Below are 23,247 nucleotides of genomic sequence, written 5' to 3'. Positions count from 1 at the left end.
GGTTTCCTCTTGGATCAGTTCAATGAATGTCCTGGCATAGTGATTATGGAGTGCATCAAGTTGTTTTACCGAGAAGTTTGGAATTCCATCTGGGCATGGTCTTTTTAAGAATGTGTGTGTGTGTGTGTGTGTGTGTGTGTGTGCGTGTTTGTGCGTGTGTGTGCGTGTGTGTGTGTGTGGTGTGTGCTTCCCACAGAACAAATGAGTACGTACGTGCAGTGAAACTTCTGACGGATCTCCTGAACCTGCGGTTTACGACGTTGTACTATCAAAATTCACTTCTGTTCTTCCTTTCCCTGCCGGGATATCGTTTCAGAAAAGCCTGTCGTCTTGTCCACAACTATACCGGTACGTGCTCATGTGTCTCATCCCATCACTTTGTGTGCTCACCGTTCTATCGTCTGCGTCTTCATGGAGCTTAGTTTACCTCTTCCTCCCCGTGGGTTAAAAACAAGTTAACTTCTTTGGCCTGTTCACGAATTTCATGAAACAATAACATCCTTATCATGTTGCTGTTTAAGGCAGAAACAACGTTGTCTAATTTGGATGCTGATATTACACACTTGTAAAAACCAGACCACCACACACTACCTGTTAAATGTGGTGGTCCATGGTGATGTCCTGGGCTATCTCTGTTAAATTGAACACTTCTTCCTCTGGTTTGCTATTGTTCACTCAGTGTCAGTCTTTGTCCACCTTGCTACATTTCCACAAGTTTTAACCCTGTGATGGAATTTCATAACAAATGAGCTTGGAAGCAGCAGGTGGATGTAGAGAAGACCTAAATATACCTTCGAGTTCAGATGTGACGTTACCAAACTCATGGGGTCGTGGTTAAGGTAACCTACATTTTCCCCAAAACGCCTCACAGATTGGCTAATTATCGGATCGCTTGTCCGTCTTGTTGCTCATTCCCAATTCCATATCGAGGCGACACATGACGTCATCGCCCAGCGCCAAAGGAAGGGAGTTTTTTTTATACTCAGGGAGTTACACTCAATTTTTATTCCGTTTTCTTTCTTGTTACTTGCAAAATCGTCGATTTGTCAAGTATATTGGTCATTCGATTTTGTTATTCTGTCTGTCTGTCTGTTTGTCTGTCTGTTTATCACCGATTGGTCACAATTCCAAACCGATCTTCATGAAACTGCACCACATGGTAGTTTGTCATAAGCAATAAGCCCATTGCTTTTGAGGTCAAAAGGTCAACAACTTTGGTGAGAGATTAATTTCCTCAATTTTCATCTGATTGACTTGAAATTTGAAGATAATTTATATTTCAGGTCACGGAATTCAACTACCAATTCTTTTTGAGGTCAGAACCGACCAAAAGGTTAACATCGGCCCAAGGTCAACAACTAAGGTGGTATTTCTAAAATCCTCAATTTTCCTCCCATTGACTTCAAATTTGAAGAGAAGTTGCAAATTTGGTCATTCAATTCAACCACCAATTATTTTTGAGGTCAAATTTGTTTTATGGATTTTGCAAGAATCGTGCGCTGCATGACATCGTCTTCTTGTTTGTTTGTTTGTTTGTCCGGGCGATAACTCAGCCATCCTTTGATCTAGGAAGTTGAAATTTGGGAAGAAAAGTGAAAATTCGCTTTGGAAAAGGGTATTTTTTCATTTTTTGATTCAGCAATCATTTAATTAATTACTTAATTATTATCGATTTATTAATTGCCTATTTATTTTATTTCTCATCTGGGCAATATCTCAGGCTCCTTTTTAGTTCGGAAGCTGATATTTGGACATGATAGTGAACAAGTGATTTGGCTATAAAGAGCATTTTTGATTTGTTGATAAATCAATTAATCTATTAATTATTTTCTTTCGTGCTTGTCCGGGCGATATCTCAGCCATCCTTTTTGAGCTAGGAAGCTGAAGTTTGGGAACAAAAGTGAAGATGTGCTTTGGCAAAAACGTTATTTTATGTTTTTTGATCAATCAATTGATTGAATAATTACTTAATTATTATCGATTGATTAATTACTTATTTATTTTATTTCTCATCCTGGCAATATCTCAGGCATATTTTGAACTCGGAAGATAGTATTTGAACATGACAGTGACCAAGTGATTTGGCTATAAAGGGTATTTTTGATTTATTAGGTCATCTCTAATGAGATGACCTTATAAAACCAGTCTTGATGTCCGTCCGTACGTACGTCTGTACGTCCGTCCGTACGTACTTACGTACGTACATACGGCCCCATTTTTTTCTTCCGATTTTCTTGATATTTGGTGTGTGGATAGATGTCGATGAGGGATGCACGATGGTATGACCTTTGACCTGATTGAAGGTCAAGGTCAACGTCAAGGTCACTCCAAAGTTGCGAAATCGTCCATTTTCAAAATCTATCTCCTCCGCTGGTTATGATCCAATCTTCGAAATTCCTTCGGATTCTGATAATATGGAACAATATCTAAATTTGGTCAGGCCGGTTTTTTGAAATTCGTCCTGGTTATCGAGTCACATGTCTTCAAAGTTGGAAAAATCATCGATGCATTCTAAGCGGATCAAAGATCCACATCGACAGAGCTTCAGAGATGACCGTCACCTCCAACCGGGGGTAATTTTTGATTAATCAATCAATTGATTAATTATTCATTTTTTGATTGATCACTTAATTTTCAAAACATTACAGATTCTGATGAAATAGTGGTGATTTAGCTATGCTGTTTGGCAATTGATTGAAAAATTAATTTTTTTTGATTATTATTTATTTCTTTTAATTCTGCAATTAATCAATTAATCGAGCAATTATTGTGCACCGCTCCTTCCCAATTCTGATTCCATGTGCTGCAAGGTGGCATCGCCGGGCGCCGAAGGTGCCCTGGCGATGTCGCGTTGGAAGATTGTTATTTATTTATTTGGCATGGGGGGTGGTGTACTTTCAATGTTCCGCTATTTGCATTGGTTCATTTTAATAGAGTAGATCACTACCCCACCGACACCTGAATAGTCTACATACAAGATAAACATTGCCTCATGTTTGTTGGGAGGGCATGTTCTCACCATAGTCGATGATAAATGGGGTTTCTGGGCCACCCATTTAAATGAATGGGGGAAAGGGAAAAACTTTCTGACCTAAGCCCCAAAAGCTCAAAATGGGAGACACACTTCCTCCCCACCTATCCCCTTCTCTCCCGTACAAGCAAATGTAAAATTGAGACTCATTTCCTCCCCACCTATCCCCTTCCCACCCATACAAGCAAATGTAAAATTAAGACTCATTTCCTCCCCCTCCCAGACAAGCAAATGCAAAATTGAGACTATGAAAGATTGAGACTTACTGATGAAAGCACTTCTTCCCTTTCATGTCTTCAAAGAGCGAACCAACGAATATTTGTCCATGTTCCACTTCAGGGAATAACTTAATTTTCTTATCACATTCATTTCCATCGAGTATATTCACAAAGAATAACTTGGAACTTGGTTCTTGGTTTAAGTATCTTTGTTGAGCAGAAATGAAATGATACACTTCTCTCACTGCCCTTGTTTGACCACCTCCTGAGACACAAATCATTTTGAGATTTTAGTAAATTGTTCTTCCATTGTTGAATTGATAACCATCAAAGTTTTCAGTCCATTCAGGGATATTAATTTTTTTCTTTAAATCCTCCAACTTATTTGTTATTAAATTTATCCGCTTATTTGTTTTATCTACTTCAAAATCTAACAAAATCGGTTATTTCTTCAATAAGACTTATTTGATATTTCTCACATTCTTTGTTTCCCATTTAAATACCAAGGCTGATTACATCTCCACTCTTTGGTTTGGTAATTGCTTGGTTCTATCATTTATAAATCGGTAAAATGACAGTGGTAGCCTGTTAAAATTCCCAACCCAATATCTTAACACTTATACTTATAACCATATGGGATACTATTGATTCCATTCTCTAAAATATATATTTTATCATCAAAAGCTCCTAATGCTTTCTTATTTATCTCTTCTGTATATAATTGATGTTTATAACTTCTTATTGTATTCATTTTTCTGTACTCTTCCTTCTGTAAGGTTAAACAGTTGAAATAATGCTTAAAGTTTATTGTTTCCTTGATTATATTTTTCTTTATTCCCTTTAGCTTCTTATCACACCTTTCAATGTTATTATTATCAATACACGTAAAAGCATAAGAGTTTGATCTCAAACCTATAAATTCACTCATGACATTCCCACCCAATTCATCTTTAAACTTACCAATAACCTTTGTATTCTTTGATGAAAACAACACATCACCTGACTTATAATTACTTGTATCATATATATCAATATTATCAATCATATCCTCATATACATCACTTGTTTTAATTTCTAATATAAAATTATCTATCCATATATAACAATGACACATTATCCTTGTACTTCGATTTAAAATTATTATAGTAATAGTCATACATTAACGACTTTGACAAGTCAAGAATTGTTGTTCCTATATAAATAGGTTTATCCATTTCAATACTCTCTTCTTCAAATTAAAAGCACAAAAGTTCTCTGGAAACACATCCGCTCGCTCAAAATTTGGTCTATTAATTACCTTTGAAGCCTGTTTCCAAGATGTAGAAAGTCTTATGTTTTGTCGATTCCTAACATTTTCCATAGTCTTTCCAAATACAGCATTATTCATTAATTTATAAAAGTCCTTCTCAAAATCTGTTTTTGCTTCTGTTCTCCTTTTTGTATTAAAATCAATATACTTCTCTAACTAATGACTTTGTTTCAATTTCAAAATCTGATGAATTTTCCTCACTCTCAACCCAGCAGATAAATATTGTCTCAAGTTCCTTTGATGCAAAACATAACTTTCTTTATCATTTAATGTAGTAAGTAGTTTTTCTGTAGATTTACCTTTTGTATTAAATGACTGTTGGTAATCACTTAACCATTATTTTCTTGGACTTTCTTTATCAGGGGCATAAGGTAGGTCTTTATGTTTGTTATGAAGTTGTTCTGGATATTTTAAATCAACCTCAAAATAATATCCAACTTCAGCTTCATCCAATTATTTTTGAGAAGAAACAACAATGTCTTGTAAAACTTTTTCATAATGTTTTTCTTTAACCCATTTAAGTTTTCTATCAGGTAAAGATTGAGACATAGCCCACCCATACAAATTATTAGCATCATAATACATCAGGTAAGAGTTGTCCTCATTCTTTTTTTATTAGGAAGATATTTGTTATTTGCTTTAGCATATCTCTTGGAACATACTTGAGATATTCCTCCTCTTTTAGCCTTCTCTATCATTAAAAGCATATCTATATCACTGATTAATTCCAAATTGTTTTGTCATTTTTAACATCGCACTCCAAGCCAAACCCGGGGCTGTGTAATAGTGAGCGGGGTCGAATCCACAAGAATTTTTATGACTGTTCTAAAAGTTTCAAACATATGAGTCGATAACAATACATCAGTTTTAAGATACAAATTATGATATTCTCCAAGATTCTTTATGTTAAACTTCTCCAAAACCTTTTTAGCTTGTGTATAATCTCTATTGGAAATATGTTTTATTCAACTTGCCAGAGAAACTTTCCCTTGAAGGAAGTTGTGTTTCTTTAAACCTCTCAAATGAATCCATGTAGTCATATGGATATATTCCCTTTTGTGATAAGTGATCAATCTCTTGACTTGAGAAATGTGATTTCACATTCGGTAAGTTTTTAATATTTGATGTAAAGTTAGATAATGGACTTGCCACAAACTTGTATGCATCAATAAATCTGATATGGGTTATGGGGGATGTATGAATTGTTTTTGTGAATGAGATGTATTTTTGATCTGTGTTAGGAATGGCAGAAATATCACCAGATGTCTTTGAAAGGTCATATATATATATATATATATATATATATATATATATATATATATATATATATATATATATATATATATATATATATATATATATATATATATATATGTGTGTCATAGTGAGCATTGTTGTGAAGAAAGACAGGAATAAAGTTTGAGGGCTTGTAATTAAGATTACAACGGGAATGAGCTGGACCTCTATATTTATCAGAAAGATGACAATGATCCCTAACCTTGACCTCTCCCTCAATTTTCTCCTCACAAATATGACAGAAACTGTTGGTTCACGAAAAAGTAAGTGACCACTATATTCGTTATTGGTGTGTCTGTCTGTCTGTCTGTCGGTTGGGTAGTCGATCTATCTACCCTTATTGTCAGGTTTTCCGTCGTTATGTCTGTCTGTCTGTCTGTCTGTTTGTCTGTCCAGGCCAGTACTCCGTTAACCGTAGGCCGATTTTGATGAAGCTCTGGTGGTAGGTTCATACTATGACCTAGTTGTGCGCGTTTGAGAACCGTTGCTATGGACCCCTCGGTTGCCTAGCAACGGGCCTTTGAAATTTTCAAAAAAATGAAAAAAATAGAAATATCGAAATTCAAAAATCAAACGATGATCGTTTGTGGGCAACACATTCAGCCTCCTTGACTAAAAAAATTCAGCCCACTCCCATGAAAACTGTCGGAGAAGATAGACTTTGAATGAACCCTGGTCAAAAAAATTAAAAAACGAAGTTCGTTATATCTCAGAGACTATGAGTCAGACATACATGAAACGGGTATGGTAGGTTCATGGTATGTCCTAGTTATGTGTGAGAAAGAACCGTTGCTATGGACGCTTTTGTTGGCTAGTAACAGCTGAAAAACGACTAAATTCGACTTGATCGACTACCCATGTCCGCCTACCGGCTTGTCTGTCTATCTGTCTGTCTGTCCCGAGCATAGCTCCATGGGTTTTGATCTGATCCTGATAAAATTTTGATGGGAGGTTTATATCATGATCTCGTTGTGTTTTCCTGATAATGGGCGTGGTGCGCCCATTATGGGCGGAGCCACGCCCCAAAAACGTGTTCTTAGGGGGTAGCCGATTTCAATTTGCATCTTCTCCAAGGGGGTTTGTCGAATCTGGCAGGGGTTTCGGTATTTGGTTAGCCCAATGGCACCTGCATAGCCCCATGGAGCTCGATTTTCCATTTTCCTCCCAAGGCCAAGGTCACAAGGTCACAAACTTAGAAAATTGCGAATTTTGACATAAAAATCCATCTTCTCCGAGAGGTTTGTCGAATCTGGCAGGGGTTTCGGTGTTTGGTTAGCCCAATGGCACCTGCATAGCCCCACGGAGCTCAATTTTTCATTTTCGTCCCAAGGTCACAAGGTCACGAACTTAGAAAATTGCGAATTTTGACGTAAAAATCCATCTTCTCCGAGGGGGTTTGTCGAATCTGGCAGGGTTTCGGTATTTGGCTTGCCCAATAGCACCTGCATAGCCCCACAGAGCTCGATTTTTCATTTTCGTCCCAAGGTCAAGGTCACAAGGTCATGAACTTAAAAAATTGCGAATTTTGACATAAAAATCCATCTTCTCCGAGGGGGTTTGTCGAATCTGGCAGAGGTTTCGGTATTTGGCTTGCCCAATGGCACCTGCATAGCCCCATGGAGCTCGATTTTTCATTTTCGTCCCAAGGTCAAGGTCACAAGGTCACAAACTTAGAAAATTGCGAATTTTGACATAAAAATCCATCTTTTTCCGAGGGGGTTTGTCGAATCTGGCAGAGGTTTCGGTACTTGGCTTGCCCAATGGCTCCTGCATAGCCCCACGGAGCTCGATTTTTCATTTTCGTCCCAACGTCAAGGTCACAAGGTCACAAACTTAGAAAATTGCGAATTTTGACGTAAAAATCATACGACCGCCTAAACTTTGAGAGCTTGGATGACAATATTTTTTTATGCATAATCTTGAGGTCATTCCCCACCTAAAGTCTTGAAACCATTTTGCTCTATCTCGAACACCTTGCCCGTGGCGCCCCCTTCAAATTTGTTTTTACGTTAATTTCATCAAAGTATGGATAATCCGAGGAGTGCAAAATGCCATGTAGCCTATATGACATTATATTGTTCCTGGAGTGGTCCAGAGGAAGTTTTGCACCAAAGGTCATAATCCTTGACCTTTGACCTTCAAAGTTCACAAAGGTCAAATTTTCAAAGTTGTGGGAATCGAACCACCGATATGACGTTGTATTGTTCCTGGAATGTTCCAGAGGAACGTTATATTATGTTGTTCCTGGAATGTTCCAGAGGAAGTTTTGCACCAAAGTTCATAATCCTTGACCTTTGACCTTTAAAGTTCACAAAGGTCAAATTTTCAAAGTTGTGGGAATCGAACCAGGTTTTCGACCTTCTTCGACGAGCTAACTCCATTAAGCTATAGCACGTATCCTGTTTCCTTCTTTTAATGTCCACAACATTTTTTGTGACCTTTAAAGGTTATGCAAAGGTCAAATTTTGAAAGTTGTTGAACGAAACCGGGTTTTCGACATTTTGCAGCTAATAACCTGTCACTCGTACCACATCATGTTGATCATTTTTATAACTTGGTCAAACATTATCACATTGTCTCATCCTTGACTTCTGAAACAATCTGCATCGTCAAATACCGCTCATGAACCATTGTCGTCTTCAGACTTGTTCTTTCTAAATTCCTTTTTCAAACTTCGGGTGTTTCGGCCGTTGGTGTCACATGAAACCATCTCGGCTTGTTTCACGATACAAGCAGCAAGGACGCATCGACTCGGCATATTTGTGGAAAATCGAAAATTATTCGCCGTTTGAGTGAAATCGTACCGCGATGTAACCCCGAGACCATACGGATATGGTGGTCTACTTCCGGGTGTGACTTCATGGCTAATCTCAAGAAGAAGAAGATTTCTTCCTTTAATCACAAATTTACTCACTGCAATTCGGAAATCGGAAAAAAGACATCATAGCTATTTTGTTGGTCATCAAGGGATAGATTAGCGTCGCGGTGGTCTGAGCGTTTCGGTTCCCCTTTAAAAACAGTTTCCTGGTTGGAATGGTTTGGCATCCAAGGCCAACTCCACTCTTGGATTGCTCACTTCCTCCACTCTCGTAACCAACGTGTGGCTCTCAACCGAACCCTTTCATTTTCTCTCCATGTCAAGGCTGGAGTACCCCAAAGCAGTGTGCTGGTCTCAGTCCAATTCCTGATCTTCATCGATGATCTCTCTGACTCTGGAAAATCCTCTTTATCTATTTGCTGATGACTCCATCCTCTGCAATAACATCCCTCATTGTTCAGACAGGCAGGCTGCAGCCTCTTCCCTCTCTTCAATCCTTGAAAAAAAGATCAACTTTTTTCAAGATAACAGTCAATCTCCCTCGGTCTGGGGCTCCATGCAAGATCTCACCTCGTGGAGCCTCAATGATCATGAGAAAGGTGAGGGATCAGCCCAGAACTACACGGCAGGACCTGGTCAATGACCTGAAGAGAGCTGGGACCACAGTATCAAAGAAAACCAAAAGTAACACACTATGCCGTCATGGATTAAAATCCTGCAGCGCACGCAAGGTCCCTCTGCTCAAGCCAGCGCATGTCCAGGCCCGTCTGAAGTTTGCCAATGACCATCTGGATGATCCAGAGGAGGAATGGGAGAAGGTCATGTGGTCTGATGAGACCAAAATAGTGCTTTTTGGTTTAAACTCCACTCGCCGTGTTTGGAGGAAGAAGAAGGATGAGTACAACCCCAAGAACACCATCCCAACCGTGAAGCATGGAGGTGGAAACATCATTCTTTGGGGATGCTTTTCTGCAAAGGGGACAGGACGACTGCACCATATTGAGGGGAGGATGGATGGGGCCATGTATCGCAAGATCTTGGCCAACAACCTCCTTCCCTCAACAAGAGCATTGAAGATGGGGCGTGGCTGGGTCTTCCAGCATGACAACGACCCAAAAGACACAGCCAGGGCAACTAAGGAGTGGCTCCGTAAGAAGCATCTCAAGGTCCTGGAGTGGCCTCGCCAGTCTCCAGACCTGAACCCAATGGAAAATCTTTGGAGGGAGCTGAAAGTCTGTGAAATACATACATAGCACATACACTTGCTCCATCATATATAGATTATTATGATGATGAACGAGATTAACCATTTTTGACATGGTCTGGAGTGCTGAAAAGTGATCCCTGCCTTGACAATCAGATGAACAGACCAGGTAGGTTCTCATATGTTGCCTAAGTGACTTTTTAGAGAAGATACTGTAACTTTAGTTTTGTACTGTACATAGCGGGAGGGACCGACAGTTTTTTCCCTGCACCATCCCGATATACATCGTGCTCACGCTCTCTCTGTTTACCTGGATGTGACTCCCATTATTTATGAAATGCCTTCAATTCCCTCTTTTATTTGGCTTTTCCACAATACACTTGTATAAAGGAAACATTTCCCTGTTTACATCCAAGATTTGCTTCCACAACATATTCCTGAGAGTTTTCCTGGACAAGGCCAATGTGAGACGTATATCTCGATAAAGGCCTTGATAAACTGCTTATGAACTTTCAAACAAGTTACAAACAAGCAATGGTTACATTGCTGCCCGGCACCTACACCATGGTTACATTGCTGCCCGGCACCTACACCATGGTTACATTGCGACCCAGCCCCGACACCATGGTTACATTGCGACCCAGCACCTACACCATAGTTACATTGCTACCCGGCACCTACACCATGGTTACATTGCTACCCAGCCCCGACACCATGGTTACATTGCTACCCAGCACCTACACCATAGTTACATTGCTACCCGGCACCTACACCATGGTTACGTTGCTGCCCGGCACCTCAACCATGGTTACATTGCTTCCCAGCACCTACACTGCGATTACATTGCTTCCCAGCACCTACACCATGGTTACATTGCTATCCAGCACCTACACCCTGTTTACATTGCTGCCCAGCACCTACACCATGGTTACATTGCTGCCCGGCACCTACACCATGGTTACATTGCTGCCCGGCACCTACACCATGGTTACATTGCTGCCCGGCACCTACACCATGGTTACATTGCTGCCCGGCACCTACACTGCGGTTACATTGCTGCCCGGCACCGTCACCGTGGTTACATTGCTGCCCAGCACCTACACCATGGTTACATTGCTGCCCAGCACGTACACCATGGTTACATTGCTGCCCGGCACCTACACTGCGGTTACATTGCTGCCCGGCACCTACACCATGGTTACATTGCTGCCCAGCACCTACACCATGGTTACATTGCTGCCCAGCACCTACACCATGGTTACATTGCTGCCCGGCACCTACACTGCGGTTACATTGCTGCCCGGCATCTTCACCATGGTTACATTGCTACCCAGCACCTTCACCATGGTTACTTTGCTTCCCAGCACCTTCACCATGGTTGCCTTGCTGCCTGGCATCGACACTGCGGTTACATTGCTGTGCCCAGCACCTACACCATGGTTACATTGCTGCCCGGCCCCTTCACTACAGTTACATTTCTGCCCGGCCCCTTCACTACAGTTACATTGCTGTGCCCAGCCCCTTCACTATGGTTACATTGCTGCCCAGCGCCTTCACTGCAGTTACATTGCTCTGCCCAGCCCCTTCACTACAGTTACATTGCTGTGCCCAGCCCCTTCACTATGGTTACATTGCTGCCCAGCGCCTTCACTGCAGTTACATTGCTCTGCCCAGCCCCTTCACTACAGTTACATTGCTCTGCCCAGCCCCTTCACTACAGTTACATTGCTGCCCGGCCCCTTCACTACGGTTACATTTCTGTGCCCAGCCCCTTCACCACAGTTACATTGCTGCCCAGCCCCTTCACTACAGTTACTTTGCTGTGCCCAGCCCCTTCACTATGGTTACATTGGTGATTTTGTTGTTTTGACTTTTGATAACCCCTCGATCTGAAACGACCCTCCAAGATTGTTGCTCGAGTAAACTTTTCCAAAGTTACAAGTTCACTCCCAAGCTGGTCATTTCATGTGGTGACGTGTGTTATTGTGCCATGAAGATCAATGTGTTTTGAACTTCTTCCTTCTCTCATTCATCTTGTCCTGGCCTCATTTTCCTGGACGTGCAGACGATGTGATACGGGAGCGGCAGAGAGAGCTTGCTGCCATGCAATCTCCAGGAAGAGTGAATGGGGGGCAAGAAGTTGATGGAAATGAACAAATGAAAACGAATAAACGGCTCGATTTTCTGGACATCCTCCTCGCTGCACAGGTAGGCATCATTCCACCCTCGCTGCACAGATCGGCATCATTCCACCCTCGCTGCACAGGTAGGCATCGTTCCATCCCCGCTGCACAGGTTGGCATCATTCCCCCTCACTGCACAGGTTGGCATCATTCCCCCCTCGCTGCACAGGTAGGTATCATTCCACATCTCTCTGAAACTCATGATAAGTATGCGACATGTTGAACAGATATATTTATATACAAGATGTGCACGACCAACGAAACAATGTTTATTACAGACAAAGTGTGTCTGTTTGCACAACTCGCTGGATATCTGGAGAACATGACAGGATGTCTCTATGTGTCCAGGATGTCCCTACCCTAACATTTTATTTGTCCCAACTTGTCCCCACATCCGAATGCGGTTGTTGTGTTTTTCTGGATTATCTTGTTTTGATGAGCAGGATGTGCTATGAGATGTGTTTCAGTTCTTTTGGGTAGCTTGTGTGGTTTGGAGGCATGTCTGGCTTTGAGTGGAGGTGCTGAATGGTGCAGATGGTGATGATATTGAGTTGTGGAGGTGCTGACGCATGATGGTGGTGGTGGTGGTGGTGGTGGTTGTGACATTGAGTTAAGGTCGCTAAGGTGTGTTGGTGATGGTGGTTGTGATATTGAGTTGAGGGTGTTGTTGAGGTGTGGTGGTGGTGGTGGTGATGATTGTGATATTGAGTTAAGGGTGTTGTTGAGGTGTAGTGGTGGTGGTGGTGGTTGTGATATTGAGTTAAGGGTGATGAGGTGTCGTTTGTTTTTGTATATGCAGGATAAAGATGGCCGGCCACTGCCAGATGACGCAATTCGCGCTGAAGTGGATACCTTCATGTTTGCTGGTCATGACACGACCGCGACTGCTTTGGCCTGGTGCTTGGTAACCCTGGCCCAGTACCCAGAGCACCAGGAGCAGTGCAGGACTGAGGCACAAAATGTAATCTCTTCATCCTCCTTCTCCTCATCACCAGATTGGTGAGTATGACATTGAGGAAATGTGGAGCTGAAATAATATATACAGGTTGTATGATAGCAAAACTGCCATCTTGTCACCTCGTGTTGTTTAGCACGCCATTCGGTGAGCAAAGTAACACTCCACACAGGTATACCCATCTCCATGAAGAGCAGTGTCTGTCTGCATCCAAATAGCAGACAATCCAAATATTACTCTTTATTTCATAAAAAAAAAACTTTACAAAGTTCTGTTAACCATCATGGGAAGTAAAGTAAACCTGATGTTTTAAAATTTAACTCTTGTCACAGCAATCGGGATTTATTACCTCCGCCACCAAATGTGGACGGAAGTTATGTTTTCACACTTGTCTGTTTATTTGTCTGTCTTTATTTGTCCATGAACAGGATGAAGATCCGGATCCAGAATCCTGGAATTTTTAAAGTGAAAACTGATTTTTAAGTGATAAAGACAAACACTGCCCAGATGCGTTCGGAGACAAACGCTACCCAGACATACAGTACCATCCATCCATTGGGACCATACTCTCTGCAGAGCATTGGTGCTGCCAAAGCAGTCTCCTGGACTATTGGGCAAAATCCTGGATGGGTCGCCACTCTGACACAGGAGTCGCCTGAGTCACGTGGTTGAGTTATTGGCGTTCACGGTCGGTTAGCGACCTTCTGCGTCACGGGATTATCTGTATGCGACGTCCTGCAATTCCGGGGAGTTTGGTGGGAGCCCGAGAAAGTCCCCCCCCCCCGGCCCACAACAATATATATATATATATATATATATATATATATATATATATATATATATATATATATATATATATATATATATATATATACATATGTGTGCATATATATTATATATAATACATGTGGATTCCTTGCCTTCGCAGGTGAATTGCATAATCACCCGATTGAGTTTAGAAAATGGAATGCCAAGGTTCTGAGCTATCTGATGCTGGCTGACTCCACCTTACAAATGACCAACAATTCGTCCTCTTTGAAAACTGGAAAGTTTGTGTGCTCCCTGGGTTAAAGGCATAGTTTATTGTCGCACAAAACCCAGGAACTCGGTTCTGCAAAAAATAATCGAATATTGTACAAACCACTGAGTAAAACTGCGTTTTTCAGATGAAATGAAAAAATTTAATATGTTTATTTACTTTTGTCATGTCTCTGTGTATATGTATAAATATATATATATATATATACACATATATACATATATATATATATATATATATATATATATATATATATATATACATATATATATACTGTTGCGAATTCGCGCCCGCCGGCGTGCGAGCGGCCACGTAACTCGAATCGCGGCACGTCGCCCACCGGACGGACAATTCCGTCGTGACCCTCTCGGACTAACGCCGGGAACTAGTCACGGGTGGGCCTTTCGGCCTCACCACGATCGTGCCAATCGGCCCCCCGCGTGGGATAGGGTTGTTCGCCAAATTCGACCTACCTAAGTACCCACACGGAGGGTAGACCGGGCGATCGCACCTCGCCGCAGGTCGACTTTGGACACGGGCCACTTTAAGCGACCCATTCCGTACTACCGGGATAACCGAGCGGTGTTATCGTCAACCTCGACGGTTCCGATTAATTGTCGGGCGTATTTAGCCCACTACCAACCCTTTACGTGAAGTAAGATGGAGATTCAATTAAAGAAAAGACGAAGCGAAACGGGAAAAACAGTTCAACATGAGGCACATTTATTTCGCGGCAAACGGAAAGCACACATATACAATAACAACAATTATGCACCAAAAGCAAATGTAACAAAAGAAACACAACAATTATGCACCAAAAGCAATTGCAACAAAAGAAACACAATGCAGATCTACTACTGACTACGCGAGCACACGGCAACACTTACACAGTTTTACTTTACAGACGGCGCCGACAACACATATACTCAAAAGCAAAAGAAAAAGGGGCCACCCTCTACGACAAGGGGGCAGACGGGCCTGGGGCCGAGACCGCGTGGAGCCTACCCATCTTGTGATGAGCCGCAAAATGGCGGCGGTGCCCCGACTCCGCGCTCCTCCGCGGGCCTCGCCGGCACTGCTTGGAATGAGGTGGGAACGGGGCCCCCTTTTCGCATTATCTCAGCGCGGGGGGAAACAGGGGGGGGTTGTTGATGCTCTGGGGAAAGAGGATAGCTGGCTTGCTTGGGTCCCGCGACGAGCGACTCCACTGCGCCCTCGACCGCGTTCACGGCTTCCCCTCTCTGCAGCTCCCCGACAGACTCCGAACCCCGACGGACCGACTCTCCTCCAGACCCGTCTTGACTGCTGCTGCCACACTTCGCCGCCGCCACACCTCTCCAACTCGAGCCCGAAACAGAAAACTCTCTCAATTCGCCCCGCGCTCGGTGCTTTATAGTGGTGTAGGAGAAGCCATATGCAAATTTCCGGATCAGGATGGGCTCGGGGGCGGAGCCACGCTCGCCCATTGGACGGAGGAAAAGTGGGCGTGAACCTCCCCTGATCCTCGAATTTGCATATATCGATTCTACTCCGACGCGCCTGGAGGCGGGGCCAAATCGCCCCGCGCTTGCTGATTGGACGGATCAGAAGTGGGCGTGTATCATTCCTGATCCAACTTCTCCTCGGAAAGGCCGCACTTTGCACCCGCGGCTCGGCGCGCGTCCCGCACGAGGCCAGGACAGCCTGACGCTCGGTGCCCACAAGCAGTGCGGGAATGGCTGCAGAAGGAGAGGCGAAGGTGGTGGAGGGTTTAAAGTGGTGGTCCATGGCCATGGCGACGTTTGGAATGGCGGTGATGCGATGTTTGCGGGAGCGTGTTGTGAAGGTAAAGGTCGTGGCTGTTGGCGTTGTTGTTGTTGTGAAGTGGCGTTGTGGTTGGTGGTTGTTGTGTGATGGCGGTTGAGACGTGGTTGGTTCAAAATAAAGATAGAACAGAAAAACGGCTATCTTAAAGGGTCCCAGCCCGAATGAATCACATTTATTCCCTCTAAACAACGGGTTTAGGCAAACTACACATGTAATTACAGAGATATCTCACCTACGGGACCTGAATGGTGGTTTGCGAACTTCCTCAACCGCAACAATATCTATATATATATATATATATATATATATATATATATATATATATATATATATATATATATATATATATATATATATATATATATATATATACATACATACATACGAGGCCCCGGAAGGAGGAGTGATGTAAGCGACATTTTTTAATGATATGATGATGATAGACTCGTATGATAGGGTAAGGGTTAAATAGTGCTATATGGCATTCACACCAAAATAGCCAATGTGTTCCTTCCATCACTCCTCGCAGCGCCTCATATATATATGTATATATATATATATATATATATATATATATATATATATATATATATATATATATATATATATATATATATATATATATACACACACACAAATACATACATGAGGCCCCGCGAGGAGGAGTGATGTAAGCGACATTTTTTAATGATATGATGATGATTAACTCGTATGATAGGGTAAGGGTTAAAATAGTGCTATATGGCATTTGCTCCAAAATGGCCGATGTGTTCCTTACATCACTCCTCGCGGCGCCTCATATATATATATATATATATATATATATATATATATATATATATATATATATATATATATATATATATATATATATATATACATATACATTGTAACGAATTTGGAATTCCATTGCACACAACATACAGGTTCCTTTAGCTCAGATATGTCGATAAGTGCATGTTCCCGAGATAGTTCACCTTCCATTGTTTAATGGGCGGAAATCGTTAAATGCGCTGTGATTTAATTTAATAGTTAGTGAGCGATCACAACACAAAGGAAGACGCCCCTCCCCCTCTTCTGCGAAGACGAGGAAGAGCCCTCCCGTCCTGAATCACGGGAGGTAAACAACTCCCTCCCACCCGTGGTAGAGCGGGGGATGGAGCACGAGGGCATGAGTCACGCCGGGAGCGGGGGAGGGGGCCGATAAGAATAAAGAAGAGACACTCTGCTTGGCGAGGAGGGAGAGGGCTGGGTTGTAGAGAGCTTCGGCTTCTGCTTGGCTCGGGTTGGGGTTGAGGCTTTTAGTAAGCTTTTTGCTTCGGCTTGGCTTTTAGCAGGCCTTTGGGTTCTGCTTGGCGAGGGTTGAGACTTTTGGTTCAGTGAGCTTCGGTTCTGCTTGGTGAGGTGGAGGCTTTTTGGAGAGCTTTTTGCTTCGGCTTGGCTTTTCAGCAGACTTTCGGGTTCTGCTTGGCTCGGTTCGCTTTTTGGCCTCTGGCTTGGTTCGTCGAACAGAGTTGAGCTGGTTGCTCGGCTCGGAGTTCTTGGTTCGTGTTGAGAGGCTTTGTTCATCGGAAGAGAGTTGAGCTGGTTGCTCGGCTGGCTCTTCTTGGTTCGTGGAGCTCTGTTCTCCGCTTGGTCCCCGGCTTGGTGCGACTCATCGGCCTCATCGTGGAGGTGGTTCTACGAGATAGCGACGCATCGACTGAAAGGATCGGTGCCTCGTCTGACCAGCACGTGTTCAGAAGCACGAGAGGATTCGCTGGAGCTCAGGAAGGATCGCGGCTCACGGAGATTGGATCCAGCTCGCTCTTGCTGGAGCCCGGGTCCGAACAGCTTGAAGACCACACGAGGTGGAGAGGTTCGAGATAGGTTCTGGGTTTCAGCTCATCTGTCCTCCGAGCTGGAGTCCGTTATTAAAGGCATCAGCCACCATTTCTTGGGTGTGTGTGTGTGTGTGCGTACGTGTGTCCGTTTGGCCGTATAATAAGTAGGAAACTGTTAAGTGCCTGTGTTGTATTTGCTTCACATTGGAATAGAACTCGGCTGTAGGATTTTTTTTGCTCGTGTCTTTTTCCCCATCCCCCCATTCATTGCATTGCCTGTGTTCAAATAAATGTCCCCATTGTTAAATGTCACCCGCTTGTTGCGTCCCTTCCTCCATTGAGCTGCTGTAATTGCGTTCGGAATAATGGCTGGTTTTTAATAGCCGATAAGATAATCGAGTCCGACGGGGCTTGGCGATAATAAACCGCTCGGCAATCGCAAACGGCGCGAGCTGCTTAAAGCGGCTCGTGTCAGTACGGGTCCCGTCGAAGTGTAAATCCCCGGCATTTCTGTCTGCGCGAATAATTTGGTAAATCGACAATTCCGTGATCAACCCTGTCGCGCGTGGACAGAAGAGTTGGCTGATTTACAGTGTGGTTAAAAACACACCCGAAGCTGGATTTCGGCGTTGAACCGAAAGCTGCGACGAGGATTGCCACGGTCGGTGGGCGCGCGGCCGCAATTAGCTAAAAGCGGTCGCCCGCACGCCGGCGCGGTGAGAACCACAATAATATATATACATATACATACATACATATATCTATCTATATATATATATATATATATATATATATATATATATATATATATATATATATATATATATATATATATATATATATATATATATATCGACGAATGTGGTCATCGTTGTTTAGATATTTATTGGTGTACCATCCCGATGAGGGCAAATAAGCCCGAAATCGTGATCGATGGTCTGTTTCATGTTTAACCGATGATGATCATATAATCTTTGTCTCTTTAACAGAGTCACCAGGCCGAAGCCTCTGTGTTGGAGCCGACCCTTTGGTGTGGACTGTGTCCAATGGGTATCAGCAGAGTGCTCATCACACACTCCTCATGTTTCGACATTCATATACATTTGTATATATGTATATGTATATATATATATATATATATATATATATATATATATATATATATATATATATATATATATATTGTTGTGGTTGAGGAAATTCGCAAACCACCATTCAGGTCCCGTAGGTGAGATATCTCTGTAAGTACATGTGTAGTTAGTCCAAACCCGTTGTTTAGAGGGAATAAATGTGATTCATTCGGGCTGGGACCCTTTAAGATAGCCGTTTTTCTGTTCTATCTTTATTTTGAACCAACCACGTCTCAACCGCCATCACACAACAACCACCAACCACAACGCCACTTCACGACAACAACAACGCCAACAGCCACGACCTTTACCTTCACAACACGCTCCCGCAAACATCGCATCACCGCCATTCCAAACGTCGCCATGGCCATGGACCACCACTTTAAACCCTCCACCACCTTCGCCTCTCCTTCTGCGGCCATTCCCGCACTGCTTGTGGGCACCGAGCGTCAGGCTGTCCTGGCCTCGTGCGGGACGCGCGCCGAGCCGCGTGTGCAAAGTGCGGCCTTTCCGAGGAGAAGTCGGATCAGGAATGATACACGCCCATTTCTGATCCGTCCAATCAGCAAGCGCGGGGCGGTTTGGCCCCGCCTCCAGGCGCGTCGGTGTAGAATCGATATATGCAAATTCGAGGATCAGGGGAGACTCGCGCTCCTTTTGCTCCGTCCAATGGGCGAGCGTGGCTCCACCCCCGAGCTCGTTCTGATCCAGAAATTTGCATATGGGTTCTCCTGCCGGACGATAAAGCGCCGAGCGCGGGGCGAATTTAGTCAGTTGGAGAAGAGTCAAGGCGAGTTGGAGAAGAGTCAAGGCGAGTTTGAGAAGAGTCAAGTCGGGTCTGGAGAGGAGAAGTCTGTTGGAGCTCGCAGTCTGTTGGGGTTCGGAGTCTGTCGGGGAGCTGCAGAGAGAGGAAGCCTGGAGCCTGGAGCGCGGTCGAGGTGATTTTCTGCAGTCGGCTGAGGAGAATTGCGGAGGGGACCGGATAGCTCGGGTCCGATGAAAGGAAGACGGCGGTCGGCGACGAGCTCGCAATGGAGTCGCTCGTCGCGGGACACAAGCAAGCCAGCTATCCTCTTTCCCCAGAGCATCAACAATTCCCCCCTTTTTCCCCCCGCGCTGAGATAGTGCGAAAAGGGGGCCCCGTTCCCACCCCACTCCAAGCAGCGCCAACGAAACCCGCGAAGGAGCGCGGAGTCGGGGCACCGCGACGCCGCCACATTTGCGGCTCATCACAAGACACGGGTAGGATCCACCCGGTCTCACGGCCCACAGGCCCCGTCTGTCCCCTTGTCTTTGAGGGTGGCCCTTTTCTTTTGCTTTTGAGTAAATGTGTTGTCGGCGCCATCTGTAAAGTAAAACTGTGTAAGTGTTGACGTGTGCTCGCGTAGTCGGTAGTAGATCTGCATTGTTGTGTTTCTTTTGTTACATCTGCTTTTGGTGCATAATTGTTGTAATTGTATATGTGTGCTCTCTGAGTGCCGCGGAATAAATGTGCATTATGTTGAACTGTTTTTCCCGTTTCGCTTCGTCTTTTCTTTAATTGAATCTCCATCTTACTTCACTTAAAGGGTTGGTAGTGGGCTTAATACGCCCGATAATTAATTGGAACCGTCGAGGCCGATGATAGCACCGCTCGGTTATCCCGCTAGTGCGGAACGGGTCGCTTAAGTGGCCCGTGTCCGGAGTCGACCTGCGGCGAGGTGCGATCGCCCGGTCTACCCTCCGCGTGGGTACTCAGGTAGGTCGAGTTTGGCGAACAACCCTATCCCACGCGGGGGACCGATTGCACGATCGTGGTGAGGCCGAAAGGCCCACCCGTGACTAGCTCCCGGCGTTAGTCCGAGAGGGTCACGACAGAATTGTCCGTCCGGTGGGCGACGTGCCGCGATTCGAGTTACGTGGCCGCTCGCACGCCGGCTGGCGCGAATTCGCAAATATATATATATATATATATATATATATATATATATATATATATATATATATGTATATGTATATATATATATATATATATATATATATATATATATATATATATATATATATATATGTATATGTATATATATATTTATTTATGAGGCACCGCGAGGAGTGATGTAAGGAACACATCGGCCATTTTGGAGTGAATGCCATATAGCACTATTTTAACCCTTACCCTATCATACGAGTCTATCATCATCATATCATTAAAAAATGTCGCTTACATCACTCCTCCTCGCGGGGCCTCATATGTATAAATATACATATATATATATATATATATATATATACATATATATATATATATATACATATATATAGATAGTTGAAAGTGTGTTTGTGTGTTTCTCTGTGACCTATGCACGCGAAAAGTACTGGACTGATCCTCACCAAACTTAACATGCTGACAGAACATGTACCCGGGAGTGTCCTTATGTGAAGGAATTGTACTTCCGACTTCCGGTTTCCGAATTATGACATCATCACTTGATTTCGTAACGTTAATTTTTCAAGTTCAGGCGATTGACATGGGGCCAGCGCCATATACAATATATCTAACATATGATTTTAAGTTTTTGTTTGTCTGTTTATTTGTCTGCATGCGCTAATCTCCTGAAAGGTGAAAGATAGGAGCAAACCACTGAAACATAAAATGTCAGGATGGGCCCCAGGAAGGTTATAGGCTATGTGGCAAGGCCCCTCAGCTGGGGGGGGGGGGGAAGGGTGTGTGTTTCCCCCTCACCAACCCCCTTCGCCTATGACTGACATGGCCCAATAGGGAACTGATACTGTGCTCGCATCAGACATATGCATGGAAGATTAAATTCATTCAAAAAGAACCTGGGCAGCGCCGGGTGCATTCAACTAGTATATATATATATGTATATATATATATGTATATATATATATGTATATGTATATAATATATATATATATATATATATATATATATATATATATATATATATATATAAAACAGTCATCCCCCGTTTATCGCGGGGGTTACGTTCCAACCCCCCCCGCGAGAAGTGAAAATCCGCGATGAATGGATGCCTCCCAAAAAAATCGACTCCTCTGGTCTCGTCGGCTTGGCAATGATCGGGTTCGTGGTGCCGGAGATCGACTCGTCTGGTCTGGTCGCCTTGGCAGTGATCGGGTTCGAGGTGCCGGAGATCGACTCGTCTGGTCTGGTCGCCTTGGCAGTGATCGGGTTCGAGGTGTCGGAGATCGACTTTTCTGGTCTGGTCGGTTTGGCAGTGATCGGGTTCGAGGTGCCGGAGATCGACTCGTCTGGTCTGGTCGCCTTGGCTGTGATCGGGTTCGAGGTGCCGGAGGTCGACTTGTCTGGTCTAGTCGGTTTGGCAGTGATCGGGTTTGAGGTGCCAGAGATCGACTCGTCTGGTCTGGTCGGTTTGGCAGTGCTCGTCCAGCCGCGGCAAACCTTTTTCCTTCCCGAAGCATATCGAGCACCTTAACCTTCTCCTGGAGCGTCAGGACCTTCCTCTGGTGCTTCGGTTCCTTGCCAGCAGCCTTTGAAGGTGCAGGGCATTTGGGCGGCATCGTCGGGCTTGGAGAAAAAAACGTAGAAAATAATCAAAGTTCACAAGCGAAATTTTGTCTCATGCGTTGTGTGACTAGTCAAGCGCCACGCGTTATAATTTATTGCTTAAATAATTAATATTTTACATATTATTACCACGATATACCGGGAAAATCCGCAGAAAAAATTAGTTAGGTTCCAAGGGAAAACCCGCGATGAACTGGGGGCGCGATAGGTGAACCGCAATATAACGGGGGATTACTGTAGATATAAAATGACCGTTTTTACAGCCATTTTTCCCTGCTGTGCAGGGGTTAGGCTTTTTCTTGAGGCAATGTTTTATGGCCAGATGCCCTCCTGACGCCAACCCTGGTCGCCTCTTACGACACACAGGGATATGGTGTACCTATTCTAACCGGGGAATACACCGGGACCAGTACACTGGTACTCACTTCACCGACCTCAGATGGATGACAGGATGAGTCAACCCCCTGGTGTTAATTCAGCAGCCAACGGGGCTTGAACTCAGGACCCTGGGATCCCAAGCCACCACCCTAACCACTAAGCCAACATCAGGCTTCTGTAGATATATGTATATATATATATATATATATATATATATATATATATATGTATATATATATATGTGTGTATATATATATATGTGTGTATATATATATATGTGTGTATATATATATTGTTGTGGTTACCAAATTTGCAAACCACCATTCAGGTCCCTTAGGTGAGGTATCTTGGCAAGTATATGTGTAGTTAGGCCCAAACCCGTTGTCTAGTGGGAATACATGTCATTTATGCGAGCTGCGACTCTTCAGGATAGCCGTTTTTCTTTTACTATCTTTATTTTGGACCAACCGCCATGATTACCACCACAACCACAACATCAACCACCAACCA

General features: G+C 43.5%; 1 protein-coding gene across 5 annotated transcripts in view; it reads left to right on the top strand.

The window, feature by feature from the left end:
* LOC147011302 (cytochrome P450 4B1-like) overlaps nt 1–23,247 on the top strand; it is a 116,046-nt gene that overhangs the window by 62,976 nt on the left and 29,823 nt on the right. For all 5 annotated transcript variants that reach the window (XM_085857154.1, XM_085857153.1, XM_085857152.1 and 2 more), the window contains 3 exons: nt 197–348; nt 11,942–12,084; nt 12,859–13,058. In XM_085857154.1, coding sequence (XP_085713280.1) covers nt 197–348; nt 11,942–12,084; nt 12,859–13,058 — 495 coding nt within the window. The remainder of the gene's footprint in view (nt 1–196; nt 349–11,941; nt 12,085–12,858; nt 13,059–23,247) is intronic.

This window comes from Eptatretus burgeri, chromosome 15, assembly GCF_056783735.1.
Source record: "Eptatretus burgeri isolate ZD-2024b chromosome 15, Ebu_testis_v1, whole genome shotgun sequence".
NCBI classification, from domain to species: domain Eukaryota; kingdom Metazoa; phylum Chordata; class Myxini; order Myxiniformes; family Myxinidae; genus Eptatretus; species Eptatretus burgeri.
The sequence above is the reverse complement of the archived record's forward strand: the minus strand, read 5'-3'. Positions and strand labels throughout refer to the sequence as shown.